This window comes from Urocitellus parryii, chromosome 2 (genome assembly GCF_045843805.1).
Source record: "Urocitellus parryii isolate mUroPar1 chromosome 2, mUroPar1.hap1, whole genome shotgun sequence".
Lineage (NCBI taxonomy): Eukaryota > Metazoa > Chordata > Mammalia > Rodentia > Sciuridae > Urocitellus > Urocitellus parryii.
The window spans coordinates 182,868,889-182,893,664 of NC_135532.1; the positions used below are offsets into that span (position 1 = coordinate 182,868,889).

Consider the following 24,776-nt stretch of genomic DNA (forward strand, 5'->3'; position numbering starts at 1 on the left):
AGGGCCAGGAAGGAAGGAAGGAGGCAGGGGTTTGCTTTAGAATGCAGAAATGAGAAGTCAAGAATTGGGGTTGGCCCCATCCATCCACATTTCAGGAGTGCTGTCCTATTCCTTTGTCTTAAATGGTTCCCATCCAGTAGGAAGGAAGACAGATCTCTTCCCACTGCCCTTAGGAGGTGCTCTCAAGCAGCAGGGCTCCTGGAGGCAAAAGCCAGGCAGAACTGGAAGCAGAATGTGCTTGTTTCCTCTTTTATATGGTGATATTGCTGCAGTCAGGTCTCAGTGTGAGAAGAGAGGAGCATCTCATGACTTCAACAAATTTTCAGCAAACATTTACTGGAAGCCTGTGCAGACTTAAATCCAGAACTCAGAAGGAAAAGTTAAGGTCTAGATAGGAGGGACTCGATGGCTCCTCTTAGTAGTGCTGTGACTGGATGCTGAGCCAGGCACTCAGCAAGAGAGAGCAAGGGTCATTTTGAAAAAGGTAAAGGAGGATTTGAGATTTTCAGGACAGAATCTGACTCTGGAGTCAGGAAATTCTGGATTTAAAATGCAAATTCTATCAGATGAGTGTCCCTATGCAATTTACTCATTTTCTGTTGGCCTCAGTCTCCTTCCCTCAAGATTGCTATGAGAACTAACTGGTTTAATATATGTACCATGCCTGCAGAGTGCAGGAATAAGCAAAAGCTTAATAAAAGCTTATTTCTTTTCCAGCCCCCAGCATCACCCCTCACTATCAGGAGGTTTTTTGTCTCTCAGTCTCACTTTTGAAAAGTAGGAAACATTATTAATAGTTTTCCCTGATGAAACACACACATACTTTGTGTTGTAATGAAAGCATTGATAGAGTAAGGCTCTACGGTATTAGCACTATTTTGTGTTACTTATGCAACAGAATGCCTTGCCATGTTGTACTCAAGAAAACAGGCTGGATTAGGTTGATGAGAGCTCCCATGCAGATATATCCAGCATCTTTGCCTAATCAATACTTACTATTGGCATTTCTCTATACCATGTACTATGCTGGATCCTATGGGAGATGCAAAGATAAGACTGAGGAATTAAGAGTCTCTGGGATGATGGCATAAGGGGCTGGGAACAAACAAGAAGTGTGCAGTCTATGGTAAAGAAAGATGCACCAGAACAGGAAGTAGGAATTCTGGATGATTGTCCCAGCCCTGCCTTCACTTTGCTGTGATGACAAGTCCTGGTATTCTCTGAATTCTATCTGTCAAGTGTGGTTTTGGACCAGATAAATGCAAATCTCCCTGCAGGGAAAGAATCTATAATCCTTAGGAGCCAACGAGTTTGAGTGCAAATTCTCAGAATGGTACAAATTCAACAATCCCAAACTGTCCTTCACACTGGCTATTCCTAACCTGCATTCTTAATGGATTCTGAAGGAATGGTTTCTGTATTTCCTGCAAGAACTGTTTCTGCTTTGCTTGCTAACTTTTCTCTCTCTCTTTTTTCTTTCTCTCTTTTTCTCTTCCTCTCTCTGCTTCCTTTCTCTGCATCTCCTGGTCCCACTTTGACTTCACCATGGTGACAGAAAGCGAGATCGATTTGGAGAGCGAATCCGAGTCAGAGCAAGTGACAGAGTGAATGACAAGAACCCCACACAGTGCAGACATCCAGGAATGGATCACTCACAAAGACCCCTGGGTCCCGAGCTGCTCCACCCCTCCCCACCCACCAACACTCCATCGCCCGCTTCAGTGTGGATTAGGATGGAGGCTGAGCCCCACCACCTAGCCCCCGCAGCGGGAGCCACTGTGCTATGAGAATAAATTATCCCCTTGAGGGTTTGGTCACCACTCAAAATTACTCCAGAAAATGACAAAAAGACAGTGGGAATTTTTTTTTAAGTATCTCTAGGTGGATTGTACTCTTCTCAAAGGAAAAATGCCTTCAGTTCTAGAAACACAAGATTTAATGCCCAGTCATGTGGTCTGTGGCCAAGCAGATCGAAGTGGGCACTGGTTTCTGATCTGGTTCACATTTCAAGTTCAAATAGGCCAGAATGCTAGTCACTTGATGACATTAAACTTTTTATTTGATATTACCTTTTTAACCATGAGTAGCTAAAATGAGTAATAACTCAGTGTGCATTTTTGAGAATCTGGGTATTTTCTCATCCACAGAAGTATTCCTTCCACCCATACATCACACAGAGCTAAAATTCCATCATTATAGGTGCTTTCCCCTGGGGATTACAGTTTTGTGTTTCCTAAAATTCACTGACAACTTTAAAAGGATAGAAAATGCTCGTGAAAGCAATGGTCCTCAGCTCTGGGACCACAGACATCTCTAGGTTATAAACAATGATGAAGAAAGGGCTGAGATCAGCAGCCTAGACAAGGTCTGGACACAAATATTAGAGAAGCCCTGAATTGGAGGGTGGCTACCTATCGATTTTAAGATTAACTGGCCACTTGGTGAAGACAGAACCCTGCAAGTATAGACAATGAGCAGTCTGTAGTCTGAGGTGCCATCCTAGGGTAGAGACAACTCTGAGAGAGGAGATGGGCTAGCTGCTAAAGAAAAGTGCCAGCTGAATACATGTTTGTAAGCCCACAAAGTATTAACCGACTTCATACTTAGTGTAATAGAATCCCAATGTAAGAGGGAGAGTTGATACGTGCTCAAATAATTGCAATATCAGAGAACATAAGATCATGCCACCCAAGAGATATGAATAAAGAATTCCAGAACAAGGTAGCTCCCCTGTCCAGTTAGAAAGATTAAAAAAGGCTTTCAAGAAGAACTAGTTTTCTGACCATGGCCTCTGGGGTAGCCACATGGACACAGAGTGTCCCAAGCAGCAGTATGGCATGGAAGTGGAGGTAGAAGTGACACAATGATGGGTCTGGTGACATTGGAAGATGGGCACACTGAGGGAGGGAAGAAATTGAGGCTGGAAAGGGGACCTCATCTCTGGACTGAGTGCCAGGGTGAGCAAATTGTGTAGAGTTCCCTAGGAAGTCCCCAGATTATGGTAAAGAGACTCAGAAGCATCTGCAGGTCAACGAAGGTGTATCTGGAGGAGAATAAACAGCAGACAGAGAGGAGAGTGGAGACAGGGTATAGGGTGGTGTCTCCCATGCCCCAGAATGGTGAGCAAGGAAATGGGAGAGAGAAGTGTGTTTGGATTCCAGGGTGTGGAAGTGGCCAGAGAAAATTCAGGAGGACCCTTTCTAAAGCAAAGATGGCCTCGCTGAGGGTGCAGGATCTGACACCCGCTGGTTGTGCCAGGCAGAGTTGATCAGGGATCTTGTGAGGAGAAGTTGCCTCAAGGTCCCTTAGATACATGGGTTTTAACCTCATTGTACACTTGGGAAGAAAAGTGTGCCCTTTCCTCACTCACTAGCTGACCAGACTCTTTCTTTTCCAATGGACATGGCCCCCCTCTCTCTGGTTGTAGGACCAGTTGTGTCAGTGGGCAGAGTTGCTTCTCTGGAGTGCAGTGAAAATAGCCCCTCTACCCAGAAAACATTTCCCCACCAGCACCAGCCACACAAGTACAAGGACAGTCCTAGAATTCTTCTACTAGAAGCCAGGTAGTTAGATCTTGATGATGCTCTAAGACAAAGGAATTGCTAAAAAAGTTAAGGGAGACAAGAATGATCTCAATATGTAGGTACCAGTCAATGGCATTTCCTAAAGAGGCAGGAAAGTCCACTTGGAGTCTCAGAAAAAAAAAAAAACTATTTGTAATTTTAAATAATAAATATTATTACTTCTTATTATCTTGGCATTAACCTTTGCACATTTATCTCACAAACTATAAGAGTGTTTCTAGTTTTGGGTGATCAAAAGAAAATGGAAACAATTTGCCCAAGGGGACTGGAGCCCAGTTTTTTTGTATTTTGCCTTCGTTGTGGATAAGAAGGACACACATTTATTCCCTTCCTTCATCCCTTTCCTCAAACCTGGAATCATACATGTTTTAAGTTAGTTGACTCCATAGTCAATTTAAAAAAATGAATTTGAAGCCCTAAAAATTAAAATCACAAAGTCTGATTAGCACTCGGGGTAAGTCTCTCCTCTCTATTCCCTAAGGTGAACAAGTGATATTCAGGAGGGGGTAGAACTTTGCAAATTTCATCAGGATTCTGGAACTATTGACAAGAAATGTTCACCACTAGCCAGCTAATATGTAACATAGGCCATTTAACATAGGGCATTTAAACAATCCTGAGAAAGTATCAATACCATTTACTAAAAGATCACTGAGTTTAAGATCTCGTTCTCACTCTGACATTCACTCACTGGGTGACTTTAGAATAAATAGCCAAGTCTCCTCTCCAGGCTTATGGGCAAAACAAAGAAGATATTCTAGATGGCTACCACCAAACTCCTGCTACACCAGTCTCCTTTCCATCTGTCAAACTCTATGATTCCTCTAGGATTCTTCAACTTTGGCATGGGTTGTTATGTCAAATATGAAGATTTCCTAAGAAATGAGCAGCATTGTTTAAAGGATCCCCCCTAAGAAGACGTTGATGAATTGGGTCCTTAGCCTCTGATGTGGCCATGAAGAGGTGCCCTGAATCTGAGCTGACTCATGCTGAGATCCCTCAGGGCCAGCAATTCCCCTAAGACCTGGCAGGACTGAGGAGCTCCCCAAAGACCACCTCTGAGGAGCAGGCATCTTTGGTCATGTCTTATGCTGTGACTGCAACCAGCCCCAATATCCAGCTACCAGAAAACTGGAGAAAATTGGAGACTAAGATTTGATTCACCCGTGACCCTCTTCTGCCTTCTGTGGTGGAGCAAGCTGCCTGTAGAGAGCCAGCAGGGTGGGGCTGTGTACTCATGCAGGAACTGGGTTTTTTATTTGTTTGGGTTTGTTTCTTTTTTTTTTCTTTTTTTTTTTTTTTTGGTATGTGTGTGTGCACCAAGCTCTAATATGAGCAAATTAACTGATCTTAGTCAGCCTGTGGTTGGGACTGGAAGAATGGAAGATTCTTTGGTTCAGGTCAGCCAGAATTTTCAAACTGAGCATGGGCTTCATGCTTGGGCAGAAGTAGCAGAAAGGATTTCACAATAGAACTAGAAGTTGGGGAAAGAGGTTATGGTAGGGAAGAGACTTGGATCTCCTTAAATCTCAGCAGAGTTGTCTCTACTCTGAAATTGACACTGGGCCAGGTGAGTTGATCATAGAATAATGTCATGATGGAAAGACCCCAAAAGCAAGGGCACTGGGAGCTGCAGAGGTTGGACCCTGTACAATTCCAGGGGCATCCTTGACTTATAACTTTGCTTTCTGGAGTTGTGTTCATTGCATAACCTGCACATCTGTTGAAGAAAAAAATCCAACAGATGGTAACAAGAGGAAGAGCAAAAGATAGTGAAGAAGTCTCACTGCTTCTCTCTTAGTTGTAGACTGTGGAGCCCCAACTGAGCTGGAACATGGACTGGTCACCTTCTTCACAAGGAACAACCTCACCACATACAAATCTGAGATCAGATACTCCTGCCATCAGCCCTATTACAAGATGCTTCACAACATCACAGGTGAGCCCTCCATACTCTCCCCCTCCCTCCTCACCCTCTCTGGGCCTCTAGATAGGCTGGGAGCTGAAATCACTCTGTAAGGAACAACTGCTCATAGGTATGGGGTGCTTAATAATGCAAAAATTGTCCTCTCACATATCACCTCATCTAATACAGAAGCTCACAGGCCAAAGGATATACTCGTTATTTTGTCCATTTTAAGGTGCAGAGACTGAGTCTCAGGACCAACACCCTGTCCTTTTCTTTCTTTTTTTTTTCCTTCTCACTTTAATCTAGCCCAGATTCTACCAATGAGCATAGATCTTTTAGGAGCATAAAGGAGTCAAACAGAACACAGCAAAGGGAAGATGTGAGAACCTAAGGAAAGCCTGGAATGTCCCAAAATGAATTGCTACATGTTGCCTGAGGCTGAGTTGAGGTTTCCAGAAAATGCCCTGTGTCTCCACTTCAGCCAGTCTCTGCCTTGGTTTCTGTCTGAGTGTAACATATGACCAAACCAGAGCCATTTGGCAAGCCTACTAGGAATCTTCCTTCAAAGACCTGTTCCTATTTTATGCACAGGGTCCAGGTGGAGTGGGGAATGGGGAGCAGATCCATCTGTCTCCCAAGGTATCCCAGTGTATGCCCTGACCAAGACTCCAACACAGTTGGAGCTGTCCCAGTCCAGGTCTCATCCACACCACCTGCCAGGCTCCTGGCTACCCCAGAGGTCAGACAGAAGCTCACAGGCCAAAGGGTGAAAGACCACCAGTGGCCAGTACACTGGTCACAGTGAAGGTTTGGGAAGAATTGGGAAGAGACATATGTGGTGATATGTCCCACCTTACCCTAGAATGAGTCTTTGAAGCATCCCAACACCCTCATGCATAGTCACAGTCCTAGCAGAAAAGAGAACCTCTCAGAGATAGAAAGGCCTATCTCTGCCTCTATGGAAAATGAGCACTAAGAAAACTCTCGCTGGTCATGGTGGCACATGCCTCTAATCCCAGTGGCTCAGGAGGCTGAGACAGGAGGATCATGAGTTCAAAGCCAGCCTCAGCAAAAATGAGACACTAAGCAACTCAGTGAGACCCTGTCTCTAAATAAAATACATTAAAAGGCTGGAGATGTGGCTCAGGGGTAGAGTACTCCCTGAATTCAATCCCCAGTACCAAGAAAAAAGAAAAGAAAACTCTTCTAATTTCTCTAAGTCTCCAAGAACTCACTTTTCAACAAGGAACAGTGACACAGCTCACAGAGCTATTGTGAGACTCAAATGAGAAGGCGGACAGAAATGTGGCTTATTAAAGGATTTAAGTGCTGAGAGGCATGTGTGCTGCAGAGAGCTGTGTGAACCAAGGTCTCAGTGATTAATGAGAGGGAGAAAACTGCCAAGGGATGGACAGCCCAGGGCAAGCAACCTCAAACCAGCAGGAGTCAGACTGCACAGAGCGCTGGACACCACGAAGAGTGTGGTATTTACTTTTAAGGACAGTGAGGAAACACTGGTAATTGAACTGTGGTTAGATTCCCATTTTAGAAAGATCCTGCAAGTTGCAAAGAGGACAGGCTCGGGGAAAATGATATCAGAGAGGGCATTTAAAAGAATTTTTTACAATAATCCACATTAGAGGAATTAAGAATCCAAACCTATTTTCCATGTGCTACACATCAATCATTTTCTTTCTCTTCTCCACCCTTTTTCACTCCTGTAGGAATGTATACCTGCTCTGCCCAAGGGGTCTGGACAAATGAATTACTGGGAAGAAGCCTGCCCACCTGCCTTCCAGGTACCTTACCCTCCAAGTCTTCTGTCTCGAAGTCTCCCGTTCAAAGCCCTAGAGCCCCAGGTGCTCTGGCTGTTAGCAGATGCTGAAAGGGAAGATGCTTTGATTTTTTTTTAAGAGATGTCTTCAGAAGGTTGAAGGTCAGAGAAGCCTAGTCTCACACCTTCTCAAACTAACTAGACTCTATATTCAGCCTGTTCTGTTGTGCAAGAACCCCCTGTTGCCTTTCTGTCCAATTCCACTCCCTTTCCACCAGATTTTTTTCATCCAACACAACACAATCTGTTGTGCCAGAGAAATCAAGAGAGCAGGCACCCTGTCCTTGAGCACTCACCAGGCTCCAATAAGAAACAACTGTAGGACAGAGGAAGAAGTTCTTACAAAGAACAATGCATGCAAGTCTTTTTGAGCTCTGCCTTCCCTGTGTTTTATCTGCAGACCCCACTGTAAAATGAAAAGAGGATTTGGTGGTAGCATAGCAGGAAGTGTCACTGTGCATACAGTTTGGGGGGGGATATTTTCTTCAGTGCTGAAAGTATGGATGATTTACATTTTAAGCAATGTGCACATTTAAATAAACTTTAGAAATCATAACCCAAAAATGCACACAGGAGGGTTAAACAAATAACTCACAAAAATTAAATTTAATATTTACAACACAGTAATTGATACATATTTAATTTTTAAAAAATTCAAGTATAGCACTAATTAAATGATACATCATTCCAGGTAGCATTAAAAAATTGAAAATTAATTATCCTTCCTGATTCCATATGCACATTTGCATGAACAGCAGGAGCTATTGTGAGGCTCAAATGAGAAGGTGGACAGAAATGTGGCTTATTTTATCTGTAGTAAGCTGAAGCTGAGTAGCCTTTGTATTTCACTGAATTACAGCATTGGGTAAACTAAGAGTATTAGGGAAATGGCACACATTCACTCAGTGGGCTTCTAGATGTTAGGTTAGATGTTAAATGGAAGGCCCAGGAGTTCTCTACCATTGATTCTTATGAAGTGAAGAACATATTGACATTTGAGAGTCAGTTTTCAGCCATCACAGGTGCCATGGGATCCCAGAGAAAGAGGAATTGACTACACTTTATAGTGAGAGGTGAGCTCCAGGAAGGAAGACTTCACATAAGAGGTCTTATGCCTAAGAAAGAACCTGTGAAGAGGGAAATAAAGAAAGGTCAAGTTGGTCCCATTATGCTCTCCCACTCACCTCAGTTTGGCTTGGCCATGAACATACTCAAGGACTCCAGGTGGTGAAGCTTCAGAGAAGAGGAGAATAGTGGAGATGTGGTAAACTAGAGGTTCAGTTTTCTCTTTTGCTAAAAAACTAATGTCAGCCAAAGAAAACCAGGGGTGATTTCATCCTGGGAGGCCATGTTGCAACACTCAGAAGGGAAATGCACTGGACTAGGAGTCACAGGCCTGGGTGGTACGCCGGTGCTGCGGCTTCCTAACTATCATCCTTAGTAAGTAATCTCGCCTCTCTAGGAATGGATTCCACACCTCAGAAGTAAGGGAGCCACACATTCTTTGAGATACATCACATTCTATGACTCGTAATGGTTATTACTCTTTATGTTTATACAAAGGATCTGGGATATGATGAGTCATGAAATTCTCTTAACACCTAAAGTTGGCCAAACTATCATGTACCCTTGGATCAGGCTGGAAATTTCCAAATTCTTTCCTCTCAAAATACTGAGACATGGAACTGAGATGCAAACCAGGAGGGAAAGAAAGCCATTTTATCTAGCACCAAAACCCTTCAGGGGGCCTACTAAGGAAATATGAGCTGCCCCTTTGTTTTACAGATAAAACTTAGAAAAGTGAGGATCATAGTGGTATAATGATTTGTGCAAGGTTTCCTCCAGAGACTTAGGAGCAGAACTGGAGGATGATCCTGAAACTTTTTATGTCAACATAAGTATTTTAGTTGGCTTTTTTGCTGCTCTGACTGAAAGACCCAACCAGAACAACTGTAGAGGAGGAAAAGTTTATTTGAGGTCTCACAGGTTCAGAGGTCTTAGTCCATAGAAAGCTGGCTCCATTCCTTGGGGCTTGAGGTGAGGCAGGACGTCATGGCGGAAGAGTGTGGCAGAGGGAAGCAGCTCATATGATGATCAGAAAGCAGAGATTTCATTCACCAGATATAAATATATACCTCAAAGCCATAACCCCAATGCCCCACCTGCCTCCAGGTACCACTAAGTTAATTCCATCAGGGATTAATCTACTGATTAGGTTAAGGCTGTCATAACCCAATCATTTCTCCTCCAAACCTTCTTGCATGGTCTCACACATGATCTTTTCAGGGACACCTCACATCTAAACCATAACAATCAACAATGTTGAGCTCTTTTTGAGTCAGTCATTTTTTATGCCATCCTCATGCACTCAGAGTCCTGGAATGTCACCTTTTTATTCTAAGGGCCCTTCTTCAGTGCTTACCATCCTGTAAGCCCAAATATGGCTTTAGCACAGCCAAAGCTATAGCATTTCAAGAATAGTCCTTTGTCTCAGAAAAGTCTGGGAGGAGAAGGGCAACAGCCAGTAATGACTGCATTTCAGCTGGGTACAGCGGCATGCCCTATAGTTCCAGTGACTCACAGGTTTATGGCAGGAGTATTGCTTAAGCCCAGGAGTCTGGGGCCAGCCTGGGCAATATGGCAAGGCCCCATCTTAAAAGAAAATCAAAAATGACCCCATTTCAATGAGCTCTTTCAAAGACTTGTTGTATTATTCAACCTCATAAAAAGACGAGGGCATATCAAGGAGGAAAAAGAAGCTGGAGTCAGGAGTAATGGGTTCTACTTCTTTCTCTACCACCAATGATTTTGAGTATATTATTGGCCTTTTCTAACCCTCTATTTTTCCATCTGTAAATTAGCTACCCTCAGAGGTTGCTCTGTTCTGACCTTCTATGACCTGGGGTTTGCCTCTTTGGAGGAAGGTACCATTCAGTGCTGGCCAGGGGCATTGTAGTGACCATGATTTGAGCCACAGAGGCCTGCCTTACCAGATGAGGATCTTTCAGTGCTAAGAGAATTGTTACACAGGCCAGGCATAGACCTGACTTGAGATATCACCTTGTAGGCTGCAGCTTCCAATGGGAGGCTAACCTTGAAAGGCCAGGTCACAGAGAGTTACAAATCCCCATCTATATCTGACCTGGGGTGAATGTCAGAGTGCTCCAGCATCAAACAAGAAGCATTTGGTGTCAGCATCCAAATAACATTAGGCTGTTGAAAACCCTCCCTCCCAAAGTCACCAAGATACAAGAAAACTCAAATGTCCCTTGGTCTCTGAAGGATTGTTGAGAATATCTAGGGCCAAGGAGTATAGTCTGGCCATTTACAACCATAAGGGGACCTTCACAAACCAGACCTACCTCCCAGACAAAAGCACCCTGTCCCTGTGTGCTTGTTCTTAGCCAGTGGGAGGGCTGGTTCTGAAGACCCACTGCTCATGAGCCAGAGGCATTTGGCTGCAGGAGGCCGGTGGTGCATGTGCATGCTCGGGGTACAACTCAGTGGAATGAAGTTTGCTCAGACCTTTCTCCTTCCCTTGAAGGTACTACAGGGCTCCTGGGTGCAATGATGTGTGGTCCAAATAAGGCCCATGCATCATTGCTTGTGGATTATGCCACCTCTCCCCTACATACTATGTCCTGAGACTTAATGCACAGGCATCAGTGAGTCCTTTAGCCAGATGAGAAAAGGTTTGAGGGTCTACAACTAGGGTCTTAATATGTAAACTGTCTTAAGAATCCATTTAAGACCCTACTATCCAACTTGATAACGATATACTCTTGGAATAGTCTCTTAACTGTCTTCATCCATAAACTGGGGGTAGTCAGGGAAAATGAAATAAAAATCAAAGGAATTTGGAATTTGAAAATTCTTGAAGATCATCTTGACCAACTGTTTCATTTGGCAAATCAAAAACTGAAATTGAGAAAAACGTTCTGATTCAAAGTCGCATGGAAATAGAAAGACCAGGTAAAGGCTCCAAGCATCTTGGTACCCAGTCCAGTAACTATTAGAGCTTGCTAGATTGTCTTTTATAATACTTCCATTTCTCTGTGCCCATGAAGATGGAGAGAAAACTTATAAAAGTTCTTCAAGTGCCCACAGTATGAACAACTTCTGGGATATGAAATACCTTTTTAGAAAAGAAAGGGGATAAGTGAATACTGCTAGGGATAGTCCTGGCTAAAGACGGTCCAGACCAAAAGTAGCCATAGCCAGAGGTGGTAGTTCAAGAGAGAGATGGCCCAAACATGAAATGATCTGGTCTAGAGATGGCTCCAAGTACTGGGTTGCCATCACTGTGGGAGATGGGCCATCCTATAGAGACCTAGATACAAACTGTCCCAGGACAGAGCTCTGTTAGCATGACTCAGACAGGTTAGGGTGCCATGGTGGCATAATCCACAATGGGTAAGATATGAATTTTTCTTAGTGGCTCTTTTCAAATGGTTGTCCTAACCAGTCTTTGTCTCTTGTCCCCACTCCCTCCTTCTCCTTACAGTGTGTGGCCAGCCCTCCCGCTCCCTGCCAAATCTGGTCAAGCGGATCATTGGAGGCCGGAATGCTGAGCCTGGCCTCTTTCCCTGGCAGGCTCTGATAGTGGTAGAGGACACCTCAAGGGTACCAAATGACAAGTGGTTCGGGAGTGGAGCACTACTCTCTGAGTCTTGGATTCTCACGGCCGCTCACGTGCTGCGTTCACAGCGCAGAGACAACACGGTGATACCGGTCTCCAAGGAGCATGTCACTGTCTACTTGGGCCTGCATGACGTTCGGGACAAATCAGGAGCTGTCAACAGCTCAGCTTCCAGAGTGGTGCTCCACCCAGACTTCAACATCCAGAACTACAATCATGACATAGCTCTGGTGCAGCTGCAGGAGCCTGTGCCCCTGGGACCCCACGTCATGCCTATCTGCTTGCCAAGGCCTGAGCCTGAAGGCCCCGTTCCCCACATGCTTGGCCTGGTGGCCGGCTGGGGCATTTCCAATCCCAATGTGACAGTGGATGAGATCATCAGCAGTGGCACGCGAACCTTGTCCGATGTCCTTCAGTATGTCAAGTTACCCGTGGTGCCGCATGCTGAGTGCAAAGCCAGCTATGAGTCCCGCTCAGGCAACTACAGCGTCACAGAGAACATGTTCTGTGCTGGCTACTATGAAGGTGGCAAGGACACATGCCTTGGAGATAGTGGTGGGGCCTTTGTTATCCTTGATGACTTGAGCCAGCACTGGGTGGCCCAAGGCCTTGTATCCTGGGGAGGCCCTGAAGAATGTGGTAGTAAGCAGGTATATGGAGTCTACACAAAGGTCTCCAACTATGTGGACTGGCTGTGGGAGCAGATGGGCTCCTCACAAGGTTTGGGAGAGCTCCAGGTGGAGCGGTGAGCTGACTTACTTCCTCAGGGTCTGTCTACCCTGCCCCAGCTCAAGTGAGACTACACCACACACCTCCAACGGCACACTCCATGTTACTTAACAGACCAAATAGAATGGAACACAGTGACCTACTGGGGCACTCATCCTCCTAAGATGGACCCCAGGACCCTGAGAGGCAGCAGTGTTCTATGGAAAAGGTTCTAGGCTAGAGACCAACGTCCACTACCATGGTCAATTCCATTCCCCTCACTGGCCTTCACTCTTTCCAGCAATGCAATGGGAAAGCTGGACCAGAAGACCTCTGGGCCCATCTAGCACTCCTCTCTGGCAAGCTTTATACCATAGCCTTTATTCACTCCTAATTATATATCAAACCTATTGGGCCCACTGTTGGTATATTTGAGCTTGATTATTAGGAAATAATTCCTTGCATTGAACTTAACTCTGCATTCATATTTTGACCCAGCTCTGCACTCTGGGCCTATATCGAATCCATTCCCTCCTCTAGGAGAAAACCATTCAGATTTGGGGGATAGAGATCATAAACCTGGGGGGGGGGGCTTCCTCTCTAGTACAATAACTTGGAGCACTTTTGCTCCTAGGATTCGTCTTCAACCTTCTTCCAGTCCAAGTTTCATCCTTTATATTCCTATTAAAGAAATGTCAAGGACAAAGAGAAAACCGGTGACTGAGGAAGACAATAGCAGTAGGAGGGTCCCCAAGCCCCTGGAATTCCTACTTTCAGCTCAGAACATCACTTGGGCTCACATGCCACTCCTGAATGGCTGACATCCCAGGCTGTCAATATGTACCACTCCAGACAAGTGCGAAGCAACCTTTCATCCCTGAAATGAGTCATCTGAAAAGACTACCTGAGCCCTGAGAGCAAATGTGGAGAGAGACTTGGCTGTTACTTGGGGAAAAGAGAATGTGCACACTGTATCCCACTGTGCTTCTGGACAGGAAAATGGAAGAAAGGGTGAACTCAGGACTCTAGGAGTCACCTACGTCCTGCTCTATAGCCAAAGGACCTAGCTCAGCAGAGAATCTACCCAGCAGGATATTCAGAGAGATCCAGTCCTGTGCTTTCTGGGAACCAGAGATCAAGGGAAGCAGAGACTCATGGGTGACAGTGAAAAGAGGGGAGAGCCATGAATGCTGGTTTCTAGCCCTGTCTCTGTCTCCAACTGGCGCTGGCTATATAACCTTTGACAAATCATTTTCCCGTTGAGCCTCAGTTTCCCTACCTGTAAGGGAAGTCATAAGAGCCCCTTAGGATCTTTCCATCTCTTGCATTCAGCACTTCTCTGATTGCCAGCAGCCTGTCTCTGGCTGTCACAAGCTGATTGTGCCCCCTCAGAGCTCTTTTCCCTGGGAATCTTCATCAGACAAATGCAGCCAGAGAACAATTGGGAAATGTTCACTTTTCCAGTCAGTTCATAAAAACACACTCCTATACCTATGAATGGTGCATGTAGAGAATGCTATATTTTGTATATTTAATATCACATGCTTTGCTACTCTGTAAGGGGCCTCTGCACTCTGTCTCAGCTGTCAGGGGTCCAAAGTGGAAATAAACCCTCTGTGGATAACCAATAGCCTTAGTTTGGGAGTTTTGTTATTGTTGTTGAAGTGTGACCATTTGTTTTGACTTTTTAAATTGGCCCCCTCATTAAACCAAAATTTCCCCTGTTACAGTAAAAAGAAAAAAAAACACTTATGGCATCTGGGCATCACCCAAGAAGAAGTGTCAAAGAGAGGACTTTGTTATTGATATGTTCCCTTCTCAGAGGGTGCACGCTCCTCCATTTAAGTGCCTGTCATTTGAGTCCTTGGCTTCAAAGAGCTCACACTAGCATGGGAGACAAAGTTGTGTTTATGTAAATATTAAACAGGCAAAAGGAGTTGGACATCATAAGAGAAATTGCTATTTAAATATCATGGGAACTTAATTAAAGGAAGATGTGATTTCATACAGCTAGAGGGGATCAGAATGGCTTTGCAGAGACTTCAAAGATGTACTTGGAGATGGGCAGGAAGAGGCAGAGTGGGCAAAGTTATCAACACAGGAAAGTGAGCCACATTTGGAGTGGAAGCAGTGTGCATCGAAGGAGTTGAAAGAATCTAAAAGCTGTACTCTTCACTCTGACCTGTGACAAGGGATTTTCTAAGTTTGAAGTCTATCAATCAGAATTATGGGGTAGGGGTGCTTGTTAGGAATGTAGATTGCTGGGTCTCACCCACTGAAAATTGAGAATTTGGCAGGTCTGAGAGCAGGCGGTGTGATGTGGAAAGTGGAGGGAAAGGGACTGAGCTAGGGAGAGTGGCTGGAAAACTACTGAGACTCTCCTGGCAAGAGATGGGGAGAACCCACCAAACCAAGGAGCTGTGACAGTGCAAACATGAGGTCAAAAGTTTAAAAAATCCATTTAGGTTGTAATCCCAGTAAAGGTTGGCCTTAGGCATCTCTTGAGATTGTACAAGCTTTAGGGTGCAGGGGTTGATGTGAGTCAACCTGAGAGCGAGGGCTCTCCAGGGGACACACACACGTCTTGCCTTTGTTTGGGGTTTGTGTCATGCTTTTATTTTTGTGTCATGCTTTTTACACTATTGAGAACTAAAAGAATCCTAAATTAGACTTCATGCTTCGTATGTTGCTGGTTTCAAGGACTATCATATCCGGTGTTCCACTATATTTCAGATTCTTGTTTTCTTCTAGATGTTTGGAATTTATGTTGTGACATACCGAGACGCTGAGGTTCTATGGAGAATATTGGGACATGGATGGGGACGAGGCCTTAGGTTGCTTCTCCTAGTGATTCAACACCAACTTAGGGACTGACTCGATATGGGGGTAGAAGAAAAGGGAGGCAACAGAAATGTGGTTGTTGCAGACATTCACAGAGGTCTGGCTAACAAGAGGAGAAAGTTCATGAAAGCTGGTGAACAGGGCTTAGCATCTTTAACTTTGAAGAGTTTAAGTAGGCAGTAAAGAATAGTGAGTTCCAGAGAAAGAGGGCAGATTTAAAGACACTGAGATGAAATTCATTAGCATTTGGGTAGAATATGGCAGAGGGGTGGATTTTCATCTATTGGAAATGTGCAGAAAACAAAAAGGAGCCTAAGGGCTCAACAAGGCAAATACCAGCATAGAGATCATGAAGAGACGCCCCAAGAAAGAAACAGAGCAAAAGAAAGGACCAAAAAAAAAAAAAAAAGTAGGGAGGGAGAAAGGAGAAAAGAAAAAAGAAAGAGGGAGGAGCAAAACAAGAAGAAAAGTATTCAGAAGCCAGGGACAGGAAATCATCAAGAAGGGTGAAGAACTCAGTGGCATGCATTACAGCTGAGGGTCCAGGAGAAGGCCCTGGGGTGGATGTTCCCCAGCACAGGCCCAGGTCTCAATGGCCATCTCAGGGAGGACAGAGAACAGGACCCCCAGTTGCATTATGTCTTTCTCTCATTGTCCCTCCACCCGGGGTATCTCCCTCCTCCATTCCTCCAGCCTCTTCACTGGCTCCGAGAAGAGCTTCTACGTACAGTAAAAATTATGCACTCAGTCCCCCAGGGTTTGATTCCCTATAGCCTACACGTTTTTGTGAGTTTGTTTGCTTTTGTTTTTGTTTTTATTCTTACCACAATCCCCACCTCTGCAAATGAAAAGTCTCTTTCTAGACATTGGTTTAGGCTTTGCTCTTTCAAAAGCCAAAGCCTATCCATTCTTCCCCAATGTGATGGGTATCCCAGCTTCATTGGTTGGGGAATCCCAGGACAAGGAGAACTAATGCCTAGGAGGAAGAATACATCAGACAAAATTTAAGTCTGTATAGTACGTGGCACTTTCTTCTTCTAAATCCAACTCCAAAGGAGAGGGAAGACTGAGCATCCACCCCTCTGTGCAGAAGCTTGACTGTGGAAGGGAAAAGAAGAGGCTGTGGCATGAGAGAGAAGCAGGGAAATGGAAGTTGGTTTTTGGGATGAAAATGCTTGACCTTGTTTTAGAGGCAGAGGAGAAGCAGAGATGGAAAATACAGAAGCTGAGCCAGGTCCCTGAGAGTTAAGTGAGGAGATCCAGAGCACAGGATTGGTTATGAAGAGAGAAAAGTTGACAAGAGGAGGATATGGGGAGGAGGATGACCGAGGAGCTCCCACCCAATGGACTCCTGAGCATCTGGTAGGAAGGGGGACAGGACTTCCATTGAGGCAGCTGAACTTAGGCACAGAGAATGACACTGGGAGATGCTGGAGGTTCAGTCAAGGTTGCAGCATATTTATCTGTGATTTTTGTCAGGCTGTGATGTACATGGATGTTTGGGAATTCAGGTCAGCGGAAGACGGGATGGAGCAGACAGACACTTCTTGTAGGGCTTCTCTGAGAATAGGCCTCTGCAGTTAGAGCATGAAGTTCCTTTATTAGTCAGAACTTTCTTTTCTAAATGACAGAAATGCAATATAAACAGCATAAGAAGAAAGAGAAAGAGAGAGTGTATAGGTTCCCATAATGAAGAGGTTCTACCAAACGGTCTCAATATGGTTAGTTCAAAGGGCTCAAAAAATCTGAAGACAGTCTCTCTCTTCTCCCCTAGTCTTCCAGTTCCACTTTCTTCCAGGTGAATAGCATTACTCGGCGAACTCTTCATGAGAGTATCACCAGCAGATGTGGGCTTATGGCCAACAGCCAAGCAACCCCTGTAGAAAATGACTTTCTCTTTTTCTAGTATGCTTAGCAAAATTTTCAAGCTAGGCTTTCATTGGCTTGGCCAAGGTCACATCCCATCTCTAAGCAATTGCTGTGATCAAGGGATCCAGGGTTTTGATTAGTCACAATTCTCTTCCCTGAAACCAAAGGTGAAGTTAGTCCAACTTAGGCTACATAGACCAAAAAATGGACCCTGAAGAAAACTCATGGTACCATTATCAGAAGGGGCAACACTAACAGGTGTTCCTAAAAGGGCGATAAACTGGTAACCCTGGAAATGGGCAAGATGGAGCCCAGAATATGATCTGTCCCTTCCTCCCTTGGCTGCAGTGTGTGGTCTTCCCAAGTTCTCCCAGACGCTGATGGCCAGGATCTTCAATGGACGCCCAGCCCAGAAGGGCACCGCTCCCTGGATTGCCATGCTGTCTCACCCAAATGGGCAGCCCTTCTGTGGGGGCACCCTTGTAGGTAAGGAGGATGTGGAAGGGGTGAAGGACTCAGGACTGGTGGCAGGGTGGGGGCTACCTGATCCTGTTCCTGAAGGCAGACCAAGTTCTCTTTGTTCAGAATCGCTGTCTGTAGCAGTATACTGTGGTAGAAGGAACTCTTAACTGGAACCAGGAGACGTGTGTTCCAATTCTTTGAGATGCCGAACACCTCCTAAATCCTCATCAGTCTCTGGCCCCAAGAAAGACCACATCAGGGAATCAGACTATCAAACATGAATTAGATGTAGATGAATGTAGATGATTTCAAGTTCATTCATGTTCTTACCTCCAGGAATGGGTGAATTGGCAAATGGGATATGTGAAGTCCCCACTCTAATTCCCAGGAGAGCAGAGATGAAGGATCCCACTCAGTGGAGCCTCAATGGGACAGGAAGAGCGAGCAAAGGTGTCAAAGAGACGGACGATGTAAAGCCAGCTGTGGCTGAGGGGCACCCAGTGGGGAGCAGGGCTGGGGAGAAGACCAAGAAAGATGAGGAAAGGGAGATTAACAGAGGGAGCCGGTCAGCAGCAGAAAGGACCAAGAGACAGAAAGAGACCAATAAGAGAGACCTAGGAAATAAGAGAAAGGAGACTGAGGGGTGAAAAGAGAAATTAAAAGGCACAATACAACCAGAAGACAGACTGGTAAGATGTGCGATACCCAAGGAAGAGGAGAAATCATGGAAGAAGAAAGGGAGGGTGGACCCCCACGTGCAGAGAGGAAGAGAGGAGAGCTGGTGAGGAAGAGTGACAGGCGAGCTGAAGCCAGGCCAGGTGGCTTGTCAGGCAAGGGAAAGAGATGGATGATGTGCCCAGTGTTTTAAGACTTAAATTCATTGTTTTAAACCTTGAGTTTTTAAATCAACAACGTTCCTGCCTTATTCCCTACAACTCGTGTTTGAGAGTTGTTTGAAGTTCACTTCTCTACTCTCACCCAAGCCAAGAGCTCCCTCACACCTCACCCTCCCAGAGCTCTCACAAACTAGACTCTCTTTCCTCTGTGCTTCGGTTTCATGGAGGGAAGGAGAGGTAGGAGAGGGCAGGAGAGCCCAGAGGGAGCTAAGGGATGGAGGAGATGGCAAAGCACAGTCTTGTTGCCCACAGGGAGACTGGGCAGAGGGATTGGCAGAGCTGGAGGGTGAGGCCATGCAGACAAGCCAGTGCACAGTGCTGGGCTCATCTAAATAGCCCAGGTCCCCTTTCTGAGGCAGGCTCCCCTAAACTGAGTATTTTAGCCAACTTACCTACCTGAAAAGTCAACCCAACATCTCCTGACCATGGGTGGGGTCAAGATCAACTAGAGGGGAAAGAGGGTAGCCTTGTGATGGTCTATGTAGAGCCAGGGGCCGAGGAGTTTGGCATCTGCTCCAGAAAAGTACCTCTTCCCTTAACTTTGAACTCTAACCTAATAACCCTGACGCTTACCCCCTAAGCCTAGAGCCTTTCTTTTGGCTTGGCTCATCCAGGGTATACCTCAGAGTTCAGCTACTTATGGACTTGTCATCTGTCTCACCTAAAGGATAGCCTGGCCTAAATTAAACAAAAAAGTTGAGGAATATATCTGCCCAGGAGAAGAAGATAGCCAAGACATAATAAATATACTTGGCTGCTAGCTACTGATCATTCCACTCTAACTGTAATGAGCCCATGAATTATTTAGGGATCATGCTAAAGTGCAGGCTTTGATTTGGTTTTCATTTCAAAGGAGTTTCCAGGTGAGGCTGATGTTACTGATCCAGGGACCACACTTTGAGAAGTAAGACCAGAGAGGCAGCCAGTGAGCACAAGCTGTTTATCACCCCCATCATAGGTTTAAGGGAACCCTGAAACTCTCTTTAAAACATTCAGTCCTGGTGTGATTTGAAACAGGCCATTGAAATCAGGTTTTATACCTCATCTTCCAATTATTCCCAAGTAAGTGTCTGAGACCGTGAGATGCAACAGAGAGGGGTTTGACCTTTGTAAGGTCTGAAGGGGTGCCCTGGAACAGTCTCAAGTCCCTTAGCTCAAGACACTGGGAGGCAGGACAGGGTGGTGAAGGACATGGTGTTTGTATGTTCTGTTCTCCAGGCTCCAATTGGATTGTGACTGCTGCTCACTGCCTCCACCAATACCTCGATTCAGACGACTTGACCCTGGATGACTCATACTTGCTCAGCCCTTCTGACTTTATGATCATTATGGGTGAGTGAGGTGCAAATGAGAAGTGGTTCTTGGAACAGAGTTCTGCTCCTGCCATTTTTCAAGGCTTTCCTGTATAAGATCAATAGCTGATTCAGTTCAGGTATACACTCTGCCAGGACTGAATGACACATTGTCATGAATATCTAGCTCCTGCCCACAAGGAGCTACCGTATAACAGAGGAACAAGATACAAATGCAGGGCCATCTGACCCAAGGTAGGAAGCAGCTCATTTGGTAGTAGAGGGACAGGTGAAGGGCCACGGGAGTTCATAAGGGAAAGATTTCTAACTGAAGTGTCTGAGAGGCTTCATGGAGGAGGCAACGTGTGACCGAGGCACTGGGAGGTGAGGATATTGGACTGTGGCAAGAGGCATAAGAAAAGTTCACTAAGGCAGTGGGTGGGTGAAGGGCAAGGAAAAGGTTAAGGCTGGAAGCAGGCCCTGGATGGCACCAGATGTGACAAGGTGGGACCTTATCCTCCGTTATCCTCGTGCCTCACATGTCTTCCTCTTGCACAGGCAAGCACTGGAGGCTCCGGTCTGATGAAAACGAACAGCATCTCGGTGTCAAACATTTCATCCTCCATCCGCTGTATCAACCCCACACATTTGAGAACGATGTGGCTCTGGTGGAGCTGCTGGAAAGCCCAATACTGAATGACTTTGTGATGCCCATATGTCTGCCTGAGGAGCCCCCGCAGGAAGGTACCTTCCCCAAACCCGATCCCACCTCCGCAGCACAGCTGGGATCTGAGCAGGGAGTTCTCCAGTCTTGGGGAGGCTCTGGTGCCCATTGAGTCAGCCATTGGTGGCTACATAATCCCCTGGATGCCTGCCCTAAAACTGCAAAGTCAGAACTAGTTTGGAGGTAGTGGTAGGCACATAGTGAAACAGGCAGGCCCACTGATCCAGACAGGGAAACAAAATCCAGAGTAGTGATGGCTACAGAGAGAGTTTATGATAGGGTATTGGCAGAATAAATAAGTAAAAGGGAAAAGCTGACTACTAACAGGAAGAAACCTCTACCTCTAGGTCTTGGGGAACAAAAGGAAGAGGCTGGAATTATAGAACCTAGAGGCTTGGAAAGGGACCCTTTGGAGCTAGAACTTAGACTTCCACAGAAGAGGCTGATGTGTTAAGGAAAATAGTTGAAACCAATTGCCACCAGTAGAGTGAAAAACCATTAAGGAAATCCTCCAGTCTCCCTGAAAATGCCCCCTATGTTCAGGACACCAGCCGGACCAGCAGAACTGCCATTTCAAAGTCTCACTCCTAGTACCACAAAGCAGAGCATAAACAGGTAAGGCTGAAGCCAAGGCACAATAGCTTAATAGCCAGCAAAGAGTCAAATCCCATTGCTTGCATTCCCAGTTAGGTGATCAAAGGAAAGTACTTGGCCTCATTAAACCCCATCCACTTACTTCTAAACTGGAGACAATATCCCTTGGGGTGGTTGTGATATTTAAATAGATAATATAAATGAGATAACATAAATCCAACATAGAATAAGAGACCAGCTCGTGCCGGTTGACTTCCTTTTCATTCTAAATTCAGTGATACCATATCATAATTCACTCCTTTAGCTCAAAGCTGCTAAAAATTTTGCTAAGATAGAATCTAAGAAGTTCTTATGGGAAGTAAGCAGACAGAAAAGGCACAGAGTCAGCTGACTTTAACTATTTGGGTGCTGTGTACTTATCACGTGCCAGCTAGTTTGTATCCCTTCACTTACTACTCATGAAAGCCTTGCACGCTTGTATTATAGCCCCATGTTACAGATGAGAAAATGGAGGCTTGGCAAAGTAAAGTAATTCATCCAATATATAGTCTATAAAAAGCAGATCTGAAGCTAGTGTCCAGGTTTTCTGACTTTAAGCCCAGTGCTATTTTCAGTATCCAGGCTCTTTCTCAAGTAAGATTACAGTTGTTCTGTTAGCATTCAATCCATTTCCACATTGTCCCCAGATTTGCCACCTTCATAGCTTCTAGAATGTCAGAGCTAGAAAATATTTAGAGAATGCCAAGTCCAGCTTCATCATTTTATGGATAAGGGGGCTGAGGCATAGAAGGAGAGAAATCTCGGATAAGTCTTCCTAAAGGTAGCATAGCATATTGTTGGTTAGGCTGGGCTTTTTATTTATTCACAATAATTTGTTGAGCACCTACTATGAGTCAACATCCTTAGAGGCCAGGGGATATAATAGTGAACAAGGTAGATGAGATTACTGCTCTCACAGAGCCTATGTTCCAGGCTTGTTGGGGGTAGAAGGAAATAGACAAATAAATCAGGTGACATATCATAGAAACAAATGTCCCCTATTCTGTCACAGATCACCTCCAACTCAGCAGCCTTTCCCATCTTCCTCTCCATCTTGCTGCCTTTCTCTGAAGTAGCAAACTCAGCCCTTCCTCTACAGGCAGAGGGTGACAGAACTACAAGATGCAGCATTCTGAACACCCCACAGACAGCCCCTGTGTCCTGACAGTGTCTCCTCTCCTCCAGGAACCATGGTCATCGTCAGCGGCTGGGGGAAGCAGTTCTTGCAGAGGTTCCCAGACACCCTGATGGAGGTGAAGTTCAATCTATATCCTACAAACAGTGACACCTTGGCCCTTGCTGGCCTTCATGCTTCACATTGCTTTCTCAGGATTTGGAGGCTTGGGCAGGCTGGTGAAAGAGAGGCCAGAAATCCAGTCTCCCCTCCAAAGTTCAGTGGGACTTTGGAACCCAGAAACCTTGACTTGTTTATTCTGCCGATGGTGGACTCTAGCCTCCAAACGCTGTTCAGTGTCCGTGGTAGCTTATTAAAGCCCCAGATTATGGAAATTCTCCAAGAAAACAACAGTTCTGGACACCACAAAGGTTCATGATTCATTTTACACCACGAGGACGACATAGCCAAGAACGGGACAGGCTCTTGCGAACCCCAGTCCTTGCAAACATGAACTTCACCATTGCATTTAGAAGGTCACATTTCTGTCATTTTAGAAGAGAACACCAAACTAGACATAAAGAGCCAAGCCCTGGCTCCCCATCTTGGCTTCTACTCATTTATCGGATTATCTGAAAAAGTCATTTTGCCTCTTTAGGCCATAGCATACCATCTCCAACTGCCAAGTTCAAGGGCAACACTAGATGACCTCTATGAAATGCCTGGCTCTAACATAACTAATTCTGTGACACAGCTAGCTTCTAAATCCTTCAATATGCATTATTTTAACACACTTTGAAACTGCACATCTGAAACATCCCTTCATTCATGAACTCCCAGTTGTTTATTTAGTGTCTCCTCTATAGTAGCTGTTAGGTGTGCTGGGGTGGAGGGTGGATAAAAGGACAGATCTGGTTCCCAGCCTCCTTGGGCTTATAGTCAAGTAGGTGCATCAGAAAGTACTTATGGGTGTGATAAAGGTGACGATGGAGAAGTTCAGAGGACTCTGGAATGTGGGGGATCCAATCCTATCTTGGGGATTGAGGAAGACTTCCCCAGGACATGACACCTAGGTGATATACTGAATGATCAGAAGAGGTTAATTGGGTATTCAACAGTTTAGTGCGGACATGTCTCACAATGTGGCTTCCTCTTCCCACTTATCTAGGCAAGGCCCTAGCCCAGAAAGAATCTGAATGGCCTCTGGTTCCCTCTTCACAAGGACCAACAGAAAGTGTATGTTGGAGCATCTGGTCCATTCAATTCTTGGCCAGGTTGAATGAGATTCATGTTTCCCCTTTTTATTTCAAATAGTTACTCCAACATTTACCCCATGCTGAGTCCAGAATGATGATGATCACAATATCTTGTTTTTATGTATCCATTTACACCTCAATTTTTTAAAAATATTGAGTATTTACTATTTTCCCAGTTATGTAACATAGAAATGGACAGCATACAGACTCAGTGTCCAGAGGCACATCCTGTAATGAGGGAGAGAAACACAGTGAATGTTTGCTGTAAAGCAAGCCAGGATGACCCCTAAAGTACTAATAGTTATAGCTTTTGTACCTTTTCAAAGCTCTTGTTCATTCGTTTCCTCTGCAAATAACTCCACATGATTAGTATGTCAAACACGATGGCTCCCACATTTTGGATGAGGAAATAGCCTTGGAAGTCTGAAAATCAGTGATAAGCCTCATCCCACGGTAAGAGCAAGGGAAAGAAACAGACCATGGTTCTTGTACATAATGTCATATTTGAACTAATGCATATGCTGGGCAAATAGTAGTATCTCCATTTTATAGACATAAGAACTGAGTCCCAGGAAGGTCAAATTACTTGTCCAAGTTCACACATAGCAAGTTCATAGCTGAGATGGGACCAGAACATGAGCCCTGGGTTCTCCATTCAATTGTTTCTTCACTGGCACCAAATCTAAGGTGGATCTAGACGCTCCAGGGGTGTCAGAATGGCAAGGAGTGGGAACCAACAATAGCCTTGTGTTCCAGATTGAAATCCCCATTGTTAACCACCATACCTGCAAGGAGAACTATGCTCAGCGGAAGAAGATAGTAACCAAGGACATGCTCTGTGCTGGGGAAAAGGAAGGTAGGTTATGCTGACATACAACATGGGCACCAGCGCCCAGCAGTGAAGGGCCAGAGCCCTCCCAACCTGCGGGGAGAGCTTCCATTGCATCCGAGAGAAACATGCTAAGGATTTCCATCACTCCTTTCTTGAACCAGCACTTTCTAAACTCATTTTGAG

At 45.1% G+C, this 24,776-nt stretch overlaps 1 protein-coding gene across 3 annotated transcripts in view; it reads left to right on the plus strand.

The window, feature by feature from the left end:
• Positions 1–24,776, plus strand: part of Masp1 (MBL associated serine protease 1) — a 63,507-nt gene that overhangs the window by 38,109 nt on the left and 622 nt on the right. The window contains exons 9-15 of one of the 3 annotated variants that reach the window (XM_026389391.2): positions 5,386–5,523; positions 7,218–7,292; positions 17,733–17,870; positions 19,961–20,074; positions 20,593–20,778; positions 22,577–22,644; positions 24,518–24,617. In XM_026389391.2, coding sequence (XP_026245176.2) covers positions 5,386–5,523; positions 7,218–7,292; positions 17,733–17,870; positions 19,961–20,074; positions 20,593–20,778; positions 22,577–22,644; positions 24,518–24,617 — 819 coding nt within the window. Of the gene's footprint in view, positions 1–1,555; positions 4,840–5,385; positions 5,524–7,217; positions 7,293–11,831; positions 14,291–17,732; positions 17,871–19,960; positions 20,075–20,592; positions 20,779–22,576; positions 22,645–24,517; positions 24,618–24,776 lie in introns of those variants that run through there. The other 2 variants (XM_026389390.2, XM_026389392.2) reach the window with 2 other exon arrangements.